General features: G+C 34.2%; 1 protein-coding gene across 2 annotated transcripts in view; it reads left to right on the top strand.

The window, feature by feature from the left end:
- Positions 1 to 15,150, top strand: part of OXSR1 (oxidative stress responsive kinase 1) — a 79,362-nt gene that overhangs the window by 17,739 nt on the left and 46,473 nt on the right. For both annotated transcript variants that reach the window (XM_039843293.1, XM_039843292.1), the window contains exons 3-4: positions 6,628 to 6,736; positions 12,923 to 13,064. In XM_039843293.1, the coding sequence (XP_039699227.1) occupies positions 6,628 to 6,736; positions 12,923 to 13,064 (251 nt within the window). The remainder of the gene's footprint in view (positions 1 to 6,627; positions 6,737 to 12,922; positions 13,065 to 15,150) is intronic.

Below are 15,150 nucleotides of genomic sequence, written 5' to 3'. Positions count from 1 at the left end.
AAGGAAAAGAGGTATTTCAGTGGATGAGACAAATGTGTTTCTTAGGGAGTTGATAATGCAGGAGCAGAAACTGAAGAAGTGGGTTGCTGGAGTGATCTTGAGCTGTCTCAAGTGAGAACACACACACGGAAGGAGATGCTGATTAAAATCCTGTTTGGTGATCTTGGGTTTATAGATGCCAGCTATACCTTAGGGCACCATGTGGACATTTGAACGGCAGTGATCATAAAAGAAGTCAAAACTGTAAACTAATTCTGTTAAAAGCAATATTTTTAACCTACAAAATCTGAAATTTGAGAAGCTCAATATGAATTCTTATTATTTGCCAGTTATTTTACCTAATACATAAGGATAATATAAAGATGAATGAAAATTTTATTTTTACTCATGACTAAAGAAACAGGCTCAAAGTTTAAATAACTTGACTAAGTTCACATGAAAATAATAACAAACATCTTTTCAGTGCTGGGCACTAAAGTGTACTTTAACCTCATAAACATCTCTATGAGATAAGTAGTAGCTCTATTTTATAGATAAAGAAAGTAAATCATATGCTAAGTGACAGAGTCCAGATCAAAACTCAAGTCTTTGTAGAATGTACCAGAACTATTCCAGAGACTAATTAATGTTTCTTTCTACCCCATGGAATAACTTATTTCTCATGAAACACCCACGTTGACTGATGTTTGATGAAAACACTATTATTTCCCAAGCTACTTATTTTATACAAACTTTGTAACAAGTAGTATTAGATCATTTATAACCACTTTACACATCGTACCCTACCCAAATCCACACACCTCTGTGTTGTAGTTCTTTCTAAATCATGCTCCCCCTATAACTGAAAACGGATTCCATAACAACTTCCAATATTCTGTTCTGTGATGACAGGGGAAAGAAGATACATATAACATTGTTCCTATCCTCAGGGAAGTTTTAGTTTGTGGAAGAGAAAGAAGCTTTACACAATTACCTTTAATCTATATTTTAATGCAAGGGTAGAGGATATTCTTTTGATTTCTGACACAGAAAAATAGATGATTCTATCATTTTTGGAAGATAAACTTTGCAAATTTATTTTAAACTATGTAGAAGTACTTAATTGTAGTGATAATATCTTAAAGCTTAGCATGTCTTAAGTGGTCCCTGTTATTAGTTAGCTGATACAAATCTGTTCTTCATTCCCCCGCTTTTCACTTAATACATGTAGTGTAATTGGCATTTTTTTTTCCATTTACATTTATATTGTATAGTTACCAGTTTTTGTGGAAACCTGTTACTTCTTGGTAATTAGCATTGATGATTATGTAAATTCTACGGTAATTTCATCCTAGAACATACTTTTTAAAATGATGTTATACATTGGGACCAACTTGAAGGGAGAGTAATGAAATCTCCAGCCTCCACAGAGTTTAAGAAATTTTGCTGCTTTATAGTTATCAATGTCATAATGTCATTGCGAATAGCCCAATTGAGAGTCAGAACTTAACTTTTTTAGGCTCCTTATTATCCTTTCTTCTCTTTGATTTGACTTTTATATCATAAATTCACCTTGATTAGTCTTAGCAAATCAAGAATAAAAGTTATTTCATAGAGAACTTATTACTGTTTCAAATTCACCCATTTTCAAAGCAAAGGAAATCTTTATTTTAATTGATTAATATTTACATACATGTTTGGCTTTGTGGGTCCTAAATATATCACTGTTTCTGATTTTTATTTTTATTTTATTTTATCGTATGATTGATATATATCTATGTCAGTAGATATCTTCACACAAGTTTAGTGTAAAATAGTGAACGTTTGAAAATGAAAATAGTAATTCATGCCCCAAAACAACAAATGTCTGCCTGTGTAATCAGATTTGGCAAGAATATGTATTTCATTCATATATGCTGTACAATTATGTATAGTACTATGGATAAACAAAGAGAAATGAATGTGTAAATTCTTGGCAATTAGCATGTACTAATGTTGACACAGATATAATTGTGTTAGCTTTTTTCATCTTTCATATTATATAAGCATGTGTGTGTTCGGCTTGCTATATGTGATAAGAATAAAGTCTGATTTTTGTACTTCATATAATATTAACAAAATTATTATAATCAGTTCAAAAGTAGAAAGAACATCTCAAATATCATTTGACATTGTTGAAAGTAATATTTATGTTATTTCACTAGGGCCTTTTAGAGGAATGCAAATTTGATATAGCTTACTAAAAGGAAAAAAGAATTAGTTAGATCTCAATAAATTTTGGCCCCATATTCTAGTAAGCTTTATGTTGCAAATGTAGTATTTATGTATTTGGCAAATAAGTAAGGGTGAGAGGAAGTGACTTTTAGTAAAGAAAGTTTAAGATAATTGGCTTTTTTTTGGAGTGAGATTCCACTAAACCCTGAAGAAACATCAGGAGTACAAATGTGGTGTTTGTGATGTCAGTACCTGAGACCTGAGTTGTCAGCCAAGGGCTCCTATTCTGAGAAATACAAAGCCCTTCAGTTTACCTTTAAAAATCTAGTAGATCAACACACTACATTTTTGATGTGACGATTTTAAATTTTACTTTCAAAATTATCATTGTTATAATGCAAAAGGGTGGTCGGGATTCTCCAGAGAGTGCCGATGTAAACCAACTCCAGGTATGTACCGTGTGTGACATTTATTACTGAGGAGGCAGTGTATTACTCCTTTCTCTTGTCAAAATGTTTTCTCGTCTGACAATGTTTGCTAAGTGTGATGGGAAAATCAGCTGTCAGATCTTACTACATTTATTTTTTCCAGAGATATTACAGGCTTTTCTCTAAGAAAGGCACACAGTGCAGTATTTTGAGATTTTCTCTTCTCTACTAGATGCTAGGACTAGATTTGTTGGAAAAACATCTGAGGAGAACATTAAGAGGCTTAAAATGTCTTTTTTTGTACCAGAAGGCCCACAGTATAGTTGACAGCTAGATGTTCTGCTGTACAAGGCAGCGCCTGACAAATACCTAGGGAAGGTGTCAAGTACTGTGGAAGTAAGAGAGGAAGAGAGCTCCCAGTTATGAAGATGGAGGCCTTTGTGAAGATGTTTGTGTCTTGGGCCACCAGGTTTAGGGAGACTTTAAACAGGGTTTTCATGACCTTGCGAGGCAGGGGTTTAGAATCAGGAACAGATAGCATATTCATTCATATATACACATACACACACACATATTTATTTATAAATATTAATATAACTAAAACAACTTTTATAAAACTTCTTATGTGGAATGCACTCTGATTTTCTATTTCCTTTTTTCCTTTTTAACATAATTGACTAAATTTATTTCATGACTCATAGGAGTTGCAATCCATAGTTTGAAGAGAACTGTACTACACAAAGAGGTATTGAGACTCTAAATTCAGGCCACAACAGTGATACTGGAAAGAAGGACACAGATTCTCTAGACATTTTGTAGATAGGAAAATTGTTAGTACTAGAATGAGTACTTCATAAGGGCAGGGAGTTTGTTTTGTTCACTCTGCATGAATGAGCAAATAAATTAACATTACTTGAAAACTAAATTGTGTGAAGTGGAGAGAAACTGTCTACACCGGAGTAATTAGAAAACTAGGGAGTAAATAATAGAAATCAAGATGAGTGAGTTCCATGAAGAAATGAAAAGTCATCACTAAAAAATTGCTTCAGAAAGCTTCTGATGGAGAACTGAAAAGTCCGAACAAAAGATTTGGCAGATGATAGAGGACTTTAAAGAAAGCACTTTCATTGGTAGAGGTAGAATTCACTTATAAGTGTTGACAAAGCTGCTGAGAAACTTGAGTCAGAATGAATAAACCACACTTGCAAAGCACTAATTGTGTGTGTGTGTGTGTATTTATATATATATATTTGTATATATTTTTTTGAAAGGAAGAGGAAAAGGATAACCCCTATAGGAGTTAAGATAAAGGAAAGCTCTTCCTCCCCCTTTAAAAGAATAGAAGAAAAGAAAAGGAATATTTAAGGCTATTTTAATCTTCGAATTTTGTGGTTGTCTGATAGTCTCTATCAGAAAACCCTTTGTTGTAGTACCCCTTTTTCAGGATAAAGCTCAAAACCCTTGGCTTAACATTTAAGATCTTGGACACTTCAACCCCAACTCTGCATTATATGCATGTGATTTCTCTTGGTCTCACCTCTTTCATCCAGTTACTCGCCAAGTCCTATTGTTTGTACTTCTTTAGTATTAGCTCTTGACTCCCTTTCTTTTCATTCATATTGCCACTTATTTTTTTAACTTTCTATTTTGAGATAGTTTTAAACTTACAGAGGAGTTGCAAAAGCAGTAGAGAATGTTCCCACATGCTCTTCACCCAGCATCTCCTAGTAGTTATATAACCATAGTACAGTTATGAAAACTGAGAAATTAGCTATTTTTCATTATTCAGGCCACCATCATCCCTCACCCAGGTCATGGCAACAGTTTTTGTCTGTAGTCTTGCCTTTTCTCATTTATTTTCTACATTATAGTCAGAATGAGTCATGAAAAAATATAGTTAAACCTTTGATGCTTTCCCATTGCTGTTTGGATGAAGCTTAAATTCTTGACCATAGTTACAGGTCCTTTTTGATACAGACTCAGGTAATTAAACAGTCAAAACAAGTAAAAACCTACTTATCTTTCCTATTTCAGTGTCAGTATAGTCCAGCTTTTTATAGGAAGGCTTCCCTGCTTATCACTCCTATTTTTGATAATTTACCTCTTGGATGAAGTCATGTATCTAGTACTTCCCCTATCAAACAGTTTATCAGTCTGTGTTATAAATTAGTATTTGTCTAACTTCTTCACTAGACAATAGGTTTCATGAGAGCTCGCTATTGTGGTCCAGCACCTAGCACTGTTCCTAGCACACAGTAGGCACTTGGGAAATATCTGTTTACCCCAGACAGTACTCATTGTGTCCTAAAATCTCTCTTGCATATTTCATCTTTTTTTATGTATAACTATGTATGTTTTTCACTTCGTACTGCTGGACTATCCCCACATCCAGCAGAACTAAACCTAGTTCTCACCTTCTCTCTGAAGAGTTCTTTCCTACCTTAGCTGTTATTTCCTATGGATTTTTGTACCATTTAATATCTTTACTACTCATTTGGCATGTTTGTGCTGTCCTGTGTATTCCCTCTCATATGTACATATCCTGTCTCTTCGAATCCTGGATAACTATGTCAACAAGCAGGTGCTTACTTTAGTTCCTTCTTCCTTTTCCTCCATATTTACTTAACTTTTAGTGCAGAAGACTGCTGGTGACTTTGGGGGGTCACAAAAAATGTATACGATAAAGCCCTTGCCATAAAGGAATTTACACCCAAGTAGAGAAGATGAGAATAGAAAAACTGGCATTTATTGAACACTTCTCGTGAATCAGGGATTACGAGCAACTTTTACATGAATGATCTTACAGAACAAATACTAAGGGCATAGAGCAAATACATGAATCAGCAAAAAGCTGTATAAAGTGCTGTAGGATTTCAGTCATTCAGCAAATATTTATTGAAGGTGAACTGTGCGCCAGGCATGATGATAAGTGCCAGAAATCCAGTCTTAGCTCACATTGAGTTTACAGTTTTGGGAGGAATACAGAAAAACAAATAGGCAATTATAGTATAGTATGACAAGTTCCACAGTGTTTAGGAATCCACTTCTAAGTATTTGCCTTCTTGGAACTCTCAGTCTATCAGGGAGGGGCAGACAAATAAGCACTCAGTGTACTATCCAGTTCGTATATGCCATGATGTAAGGACATAGACAGGTAGCTTGTAAGCCAAGAGAAGGGACACCTGGTCGGGGGGAGCTGGGAGGAAATGATATTTTGACTGAGTTCAGAAGGAAGAATTGGCGTTTTTAGCTAGGCAAAAATAACGGGGGATGTGTATTTGAAGCAAAGGGAATAATAGGGTTAAATAAATGTCCAAGGTTAGAGGAAGCATGGTTCAGTTGAAGTTACTACGGCTGGATCATAGGACTGGGGTTTGATGGGATGTAGGAATGAGCCTAGAGAGATAAGCAGGGCCCTGATCACACAGGTCTTTATAAGGCATTTTATCATTCCAAATCTAATTTAAATTCGTTAACCGAGACTGTGTAAGCTTAGACTTTTGGCTCAGGTTTCTACTTGGGTTTAGTTTATGACCTTGCCCTGTTTCAGTATATTTTCTCTGTATAGTGAAAATTGTTAATTATTTCACCAAAATGGGGTGAAACAATATTTTGAAAAAAGAAAAAAAAAAACACAAAAAACCCACCTTTGAAAATAATTTTCCTCTCTGACTATGAAACCAGATTTCCCAAGATGGTTTTTCAAGGGCACCTTGAAGTAAAAAGTATGTGTCCCAGTGGAGGCCTCTGTGGTGCTGAGCCATGGTGTGATAAACAGGACGTGTTTCAGTTTCAGAGATTACTAGTGTAGTGAGTGGAAGGAGTAGTGTCACAGTGGACTGATGGGAACTAAGTGATTTTTGGTTTTAACCATTTTTACAGAGGTCAGGGCCATGGAGATCCCGGAAAGGTTGTGACATAGTCTTGGGGTTCCCAGTCTGTATTCATTAACTTGTAGTGTTGTTTTAGGTCGCATTTAATGAATTATGTTTTCTCTTCTTTATAGAAAGAAATTCAAGCCATGAGTCAGTGCCATCATCCTAATATTGTGTCTTACTACACGTCATTTGTGGTAAAAGATGAGCTGTGGCTAGTCATGAAGCTGCTAAGTGGAGGTGAGTAAAGAACAATGAAATGTTAACTTCCATGGGTCGGAAAGTTAATAAAAATGTTCTTTTCTCTCCTAGTTTGGCATTCATGGACATTTTCATTTGAGAAGATACCGAGAATATAGCGTCTGCTAACAATGCTATTGTATCAGTTGAGACAGGTTTCACACATTGCATTTTGTTGTCATGCCTTTTAACTTTCTCTTAATCTAGAATGGTACTCTCCCACTTCCTTTCTTCCATGACATAAACTTGTTGAAGGGTCTGGTCTGAAGGGTCTGACAGTGACTGTCTTGTAGAATGTCTCACATTATAGATTTATCTGGTCATTTCTTCTTGATGATGTTTAACATGATTTATATTCCACTATTTCTTGCTAATTTAAATTAAACCTAAAGCCTTGATTAAATTTAAGTTAAATATTTTTGGACAGAATATTTTGTAGGTGATGCTGTTTGCTTTTCATACTGCATCACATCAGGAAGTATTTACCATCTGGTTGTATCTTTAATGCTAATGTTAATTTTGATCGTTTAAGATTATGACAACCAGGCCTCTTCGTGGAAAAGTTAACTTGTTTTCCTTTTGCAGCTAGCAAGTAATCTGTGAAATAATACTTTGGTACTATGAGTATCCAGCTCCCCATAAGTCTTTTGTCTAATGATTTAGCATCCATTAACAATCCTTATTTGAATCAATTATTTTGTCAGGGGCTGCAGAATGGTGATTTTTCTTATTGCATCCTTTCTTTTACATTTATAAACTGTCATCCTTCTGTGAAAAGAAACTTTACCTTATAACTGGAGCTCTTTGATTAATCTGTTTTGTAGTTCCTACTGAAAAGGCAGGATAAATAATTGGTTCTTTTTATTTTTCAAGGACCAATTTTTAAAGAGCTAATTTAATAATCACTTCCAGTGGCAGCACGTGAGAGAGTTTTCCCCATCCCCCCACTGGGTAAGGCTTTCACTTTTTTGAATGTCATTGTATAGACTGAAGGATTTTTATATAGTCAGTGTCTTTAATCAATTATACTCTATTCTTTTGAAAACATCAAAACCTAAACAAGTTGTCCAGAATTTTAGCAGTGGAAGGAGTCTGTCCCTTCAAGCTTGCTTTTGTGTCCTTTCGACATGAATCCATCAGTCTTTGATAACTGCCTTGTTTTTTGGTTCAAGGTTTCCTAGTCTCGTGTTTCTGTTGCTTTTCTCAGACCCAGAATCAGTCATTATTCTAAGGAGCCCTGATCTTTTTTATGGGGAATGGTATTAGAGAGCATAACTTGGATGCTTGGAATGCTCACTGCTACTACTTTGTCACTGCTTCTAGTTGAAAGAGCTTGGGGATATAGCATATTTAAAATAGGTCATGATTTGACATTAATACTTTCAATTCAAGTTTAATGTTACAGACCTTTAAAACTTTTAAATTACACTTGAACATCTCTTACACAGAAAATCTTGGTCTCTGACATTAATTATTAAATGCTTTATCCTGCAATAAATATGCAGTTATTTCTGCTTTAGTCCTTAGAATAAAATATACATACTGCTGATTGTAAACAGTGGACCCTTGGCATGAATAGAATGAACATTTCGTTATGGTTACTTGAAGGCCCATGCCACTTAGTAAATTAGACATTTTGCTAAGGCATGGATTTGAATCAAGTGACAAGGTTGAGAGGGTTAGTACGTGATGGAGCCACTCCACTCTCCCATCACTGTGCTGCTTGGTTTTCGCTTACATATGTATTTTGTGGCGGAATATGATTTTCCATTTGAGAATGTAGGGTTACAGAAAAGGGAATCTGTGTATGTTTGCAATTTTAATACCAAATCTCATCAAACACCTTACTTTCCCAGAGAGGCTATAAAGGAAAGAGCATAGGCTTTAGAATTAAATTCTAACTTTCCTCTTTAGCAGTTATATGCCATGGGGCAAACTATTTCAGTTCTTTGAACCTGTTTACTTGTTAAATGGGGATACCTTTCTGCATTCATGGTATTGGGGAAGAGTAAATGAGATCATATTTGTGAAGCATCTACCACTGTGCTGACATGTAGTAGGTACACAAGAAATTTTAGTTATTAATAATAATAATCCCTTGTTATTTGATGCTTTTCAGTGTAGCCAGAATCACCTTTTTGTTTCAATCCCATTAGTGACACACTGGAGAAACTGGATTGCTTTGTTAAAGGCCCTGTTCATATGATGGTTGGAAGCCTTGCTAACACCAACCACCTTTCAAGATGGTGGTCAAGCATGGTTCTTTCAGTATGGACAGATATGGGAATATTAGGTAATACTGTATCTTTCATTATTGATCACCTATACATTAATTTCTTTATTGTAATTTACAAAAAATGTATAATGCAGAATTTTTAATGTTTTGCTGAAAAGTCCTCTGGTGAATAAGTTGTCTTCCTAATTCTCTCATCCGTACTTATATGCAGCCCATCCTTTCTGCTACTCCTAAGCAGAATGACTTTTTTTTTTTTTTTTATAAAGAATCCCTCTTCTTTTTTTCACTGAGTGTATGTCATGATTACAGAAGGGGCAGGACATGTTATCTGAGTGAGATGTTTTTTAAATGTACCTTTCTGTCCCTTCTGGTCTTAGGTGTCCTGGGACAGTGACCAGTTTTTTCAGCCTAGCACTCAGCAAATTTCCTGGACGATAATTTTCAAATATGTCTCAGGCATTAATTCTTTTTATAATTACTTATAGTTTTATGAGTCGACATAATCTTATAGCTAAACCTTTTTAAATGTTAAAAATTTTGCATCTGTTTTTTGGGAAAATGAATCTTGCTTTTGTAGAGAGAGAATATGCATTTAAACTGAAGAGGTATGTTACGCAGTATTTAGAAAACAAAAGGTAGAACTAAGCACAACTTAAAATTTTTTTTGAATAGGAGGAAACTGTCAAGATAGGTCAATTAAAATGCCATTCATCAAATACTTGTTGATTGCCAATACCTTGATGAATGAAACTGTCAGATCCTTACTCTTGCGGACCTCATAGATAATAAGGAAAAGTTACAGTTAAATAATTATAAGTGTGAAGAGTGCCATGAAGCAGTAGGTGCCATGGGAACAAGTACCTGGAGAACTTAACCTTATTAAGGGAGAATGGATGTGGCGGGGTTAGGAAGGCTTCCCACAGGAGATGATGTTCCGCTGGGACCTGAAGAATAGGTAATAATCAGCCAGGTGAAATGGGAGGTGGAGGTAGTATCTGGGGAAGAATAGGAAAAGTGATCCAGGTAGAGGGAACACTGTGTAGAGAATTGTCTGGAGGCAGGGTAGAGGAGTGTGGTGTGTCTTAGGAACTGAGGAGGATCACAGCTGGAGCAGAAAGTCACAGAAAAGGACCGTTGATGAGCAGTGTCTCCTTTTGAATAATTAAAAAATATATATAGCCAGAGTTAACAGAAATATGTATAGGCTACCTCCTTCACATCAACTTTTTCAGCCATAATATTTAAAACAAAAGCATACTCTTGATTTAGTAACATTGTAGTAATATAGAATTTAATAAGCTAATTGTATCATAAAATGATTTATTTACAGCTGTCATTCTTAAACCTATCGACCAGGTGGACATTATGGTTAAAATTAGTGTGTCAATATTATAATTATTTCATAATGCTTCCTTGTAAACTATAATGTTCTTATCTTTTGCTAATTAAAACTCTGATATTGAGTAATGAGATTTATTAGTATAAGAAGTTAATCTTTAGAAATTAGAAGTACTTTTGATCTAAATAGCTCTTTCTACAATTTATTAGCACCAAACTTCAATATAAAACTTAGAAATCAAAGTAATTAAGAAAGCTTTTTAAAAGAAAACAAAAAGAAATACCTGTATGGTTAAATGATGCAAGATGCTGAGGAAATCATATGGTAAAGTAGGGGGAACCTTCCAGGACCAGTATTTTTCAGTTAAGGATGAAGATCTTTGTTGCATGGTCATCCCTCTACCTACAAAAATTATATTGTGGGAGACCGAAACTGAAAAGACATTGTTACCACAGGGAAGGAGGGGGCTTCTTATATATATAGCCTTGTTAAGAATATCTGTTTCGGGTGTAGACTGGTGATGTGCATTGCTTTAATTTCTCCATTGACCATTAGATGGTGTGAAATGAATACAAATTTAAGATTTTGAAAAGGAGTTCCTACTTCAAACACTTTAAAAATACAAATCTATTTAACTTTTATGTGTCCCAGGGTCTTTGTCAGTCCATATTTTTGGTCTATCATACTGAAGTTCCCTGAGAGTCAGTAGTCATTGCCATTTATATCTTGGATTCTCTGGCACCCAATTCTAGATCTTGCCTATAATATAGCTTAACCGTTGAATGAATACATTGTATTAATTTGTAATTCCTAGTAGGAATTTATTCTTTTTCATTTCTTATTTTAGATATTCTTTACATTACAGATATTCTTTACAAACATGTAGCTCAATTGGCATTTATACAAATGTGATTTTACTAAGCGGTTCTTACATGGCATGGATTTAAGGATGAACTATGTGGCCTGTTGGTGTAGTCACTGCTTTGGAGATTAATGTGTGATTGGTTAAGCTAAGCAGAACAAAAGTTCTCCTTTAGGCCTCTCCCTTTGTGGATTATAGTCTTGTGAATCCCAGCAATAAAGAGAAGTGAGGTGATGTCTTAGGAAAAGTTCCCTGGTATCTGGAGACTCCATGGTTCTTTGTGTACAGAGAATAAGCTGTCTGTCTCCTGCCAGAGGTACAGGGAATGTAGTGACCTGGCTTCCAGAGTGGGGAGGAGGTTCTGGGGATCTTACTCTCCCTTATGTGAACTTTCAACCAGTTCTCCTGTTTTCAACCCTTTCCTTCAGTTTCCCCTCACCTCCCCTTTTGTGGTCCTTACATTCTGAGCCTTTCTGGAGCTCTAGGTAGAGATCACCTTTTTCTAATTGGCGTACCTCCTCTGCAGGCATTGATGTTTCAGATTTTTCCATTCTGCTTAGTCAGTTTCTGTTTCTACTTTCTTTCTTCCAAAACATTTTTTGTTGTCTCTCTTCTGTTATCGTCTTTGTTTTCTTCATTCTGGGTTCATGCCATTTTTATTAAATTTATCAAGCTAGTGGACTCCAAGTGAGACCTAAAGTGAACATAGGTTCAATCCTCCCATGTTTTTGAGGATTCAGTCTAGACCACTTCCCTTTCATCTCTTTGGAAGTGCATTTTTTCTTTTTTTTTAAGTGTGTGAAATAAAAAGTACCCACCAGGACAGGTTTTCAACAGAATCTTGTGTTTGTTTTAATTTCAGTCTTGATCATTGAAATCTTGTGCCAAGAAATGGGCAATCTTTTCAGTGCAGTTTATGTTATGTTCCAGACTTCTTGGTATAATTTATAATATTGGGGATTGTTTTGTTTTGGTTCTATTGTCTTTTGTGGGCCATTGTACTGCCAGACATCTTACACATCTCTAGCAAACTTAAAAATTCTAATAATAAATTATGGTAGTTAATAGTCTATGAATTAATTACTATATAAGTGTCTTTTCCATCTCTTTCTCTAATTTTTAGTAGAAGCATTATTTCCCATTCTGGAAAGAATTGGATTGATAATACATTTGGGCTGTTATTTAAAGTGTTATTTTTATTTTTACATTTTTCTTTCCCTTACCTATTTCTGTTAACCTGAAACATAATTTTAACCCTTAAATTAGTTTGCATACACATGTGATCTTTACTTTTCAAGTCTTTCTTCTAAAATTTGACCTGCATTTCAATAATTGTATTATTTTGTCTTTATTCACACAATATATCATACTCTAATCTGGTATTGGAAACCTAAGCTGGTTTGTGATATCTGATACTAAAGTGTTAATTGTGGGCATGGTTTACCTAGGGATCCTTCAGAGGTAGTTAAAAACTCTATTTTATTTTTCAAATTCTCAGTAGATGTCTAAAGTTAATGCTGGTGTAACACTACTGTTTGAATATTAGCAGGCTACTTTGTGTTTTAAGTTGGAATGAAGAATAAATTATTAATTTTAAACTTCTGTATTTCCTTGTATTTTCCTTTTTTCCCGTTTTTCTCCACACAATTAAATTTATCAAAAGGTTTACAAGTGTTTTGATTTGAAAATGGCTCTGAATTATATGAAATAAATTAAAAGTTTATGGGAAACCGTGTCTTCTCTTTTCAGGTTCTGTTCTGGATATTATTAAGCACGTTGTGGCCAAGGGAGAACATAAAAGTGGAGTCCTAGATGAACCCACCATTGCTACCATACTCAGAGAAGTGTTAGAAGGGTTGGAATACCTGCATAAAAATGGACAGATTCACAGGTATGTAATAGTCAACACTTTTTTCTTTTAGATTAGTGCAGTGGTAGTCGTGCTGTATCATTTCATTGAGGACAGCCCTCATCCTTTTGCAGAATTAATCATAATCTGAGCGTTAACATGGTTCTTTGTATTACTAATTTTAGTACATTGTGGTTAGGGTTTTAATTACACAGCTAGTAAGTATTTTGAAAGTACCAAAAATTTTAATGAAATTGGAAAATACTAAAATACTCATTTTCTATCAGGAGCCAGTCACTGCAATTACTGATAACATTTTGGGCTATTCCTTTCCAGTTTCATTTATGTGCTTAAGAATATTTAAAACAAAACCATGTATATAATTTTATTTGTCCCTTTTTTGTTTCTTTTATAGTATATCTTGAGTATTTTCTCAATTTATTAAAAACTCTGTAAAATAACATTTTTATAATTAAATGTTTTAAAATTAAAAACATTTAAAAAGATGTGTAACAGAGTAATGCAATAATAATAGGGTATTTTCATACCCCACTCATATAATGGATAGATTATCCAGACATAAAATTAATATGGAAATAATGGACCTAAATGTCACATTAGACGAGATCGACTTAGTATATATTTATAGAACATTTCATCCAAAAACTGCAGAATACACATTTTGCAAGTGCACATGGAACAGTCTCCAGAATAGGTCACATATTAGGCCATAAAACAAGCCTTAATGAATTCAAAATTGAAATCACATCAAAAATCTTTTCTGACCACAGTGACATGAAACTCTAAATTAACTACAGGAAGAAAACTGGAAAAAACACAAATAACAGAGATTAAATAATATGTTACTAAAGAGCAGTGGGTCAAAGAGAAAATCAAACAGGAAATCAAAAATTGTTATGAAACATGAAAATAAAAACACTTTTCAAAATGTATAGGATGTAGCAAAAACAGTTCTAATAGGGAAGTTCATAGCTATAGAGGCCTATGTCAAGGAACAGTAAAAATCCCAAATAAACACTCTAACTCTGCAACTAAAGGAACCAGAAAAAGAACAAAGCCCAAAGTGAGTAGAAGGAAGGAAATAGTTAAAATCAGAGCAGAAGTAAATGAAATAGAAAAATTCTAAAACATTAGAAAAAAATCAGTAAAACTAAGAGCTGGTTCATGGAAAAGATAAACAAAATTGACAGACTTTTAGCCAAACTCATCAAGGGAAAAAAAGCCAAAAATCTAAAATTGATTACTAGCAATGAAATTGAAGCAATAGTTAAAAACTCTCAACAAATAAAAGCCCCAAGACCCAGCAGATTTACAGGTAAATTTTGCTAAACATTCAAAGAAGAATTAATACCTATTCTTAATCTATTTCAAAAAATTGAAGAGGAAGGAATGCTTTCAGACACATCCTACAGAGCCAGTGTTACCCTGATACCAAAACCAGACGAAGACATTACAAAAAAAGAAAAAAAGAAAATTACGGGCCAATATTCTTGATAAACATAGATGCAAAAATTCTTAACAAAATATGATAAAGCTGATTTAATAATACATTAAAAGGATCATACACCATGGTCAAGTGAAATTCAACCCTGGGACACGAGGTTGGTTCAACATTTATTATTCAATTAATGTGATCCATCACATTAAATAAAAAGGAGGATAAAAACTATATGATCATCTTAGTAGATGCAGAAAAGGCATTTGACAAAATTCAATATCTTTTTATGATAAAAACTCAACAAAGTTGGTATAGAAGGAACATATTTCAACATAATAAAAGTCATATATGACAAACCCACAGTTAATTTCATACTCAGTGGTAAAAAGGTGAAGGCTTTTAAAATCAGGAACAAGACAAAGATGCCCACTATCAACATTTTTATTCACCATATTATTAGAAGTCATGGCCAGACCAATCAGACATGAAAAGAAGAAGCCATCCAAATTAGATAGAAAGTTAAACTGTCTCTCTTTGCAGAAGATGTGATTATATGTTATAGAAAACTCTAAAGACTATACCAAAAACCTGTAGAACTAATATATGATTTCAGTAAAATTGTAGGATACAAAATCAGTATATAGAAATCAGTTATGTTTCTATACACTA

Source organism: Pteropus medius, unplaced genomic scaffold (genome assembly GCF_902729225.1).
Source record: "Pteropus medius unplaced genomic scaffold, Ma_sr-lr_union100, whole genome shotgun sequence".
In the NCBI taxonomy this organism is placed as follows: domain Eukaryota; kingdom Metazoa; phylum Chordata; class Mammalia; order Chiroptera; family Pteropodidae; genus Pteropus; species Pteropus medius.
The sequence above is the reverse complement of the archived record's forward strand: the minus strand, read 5'-3'. Positions and strand labels throughout refer to the sequence as shown.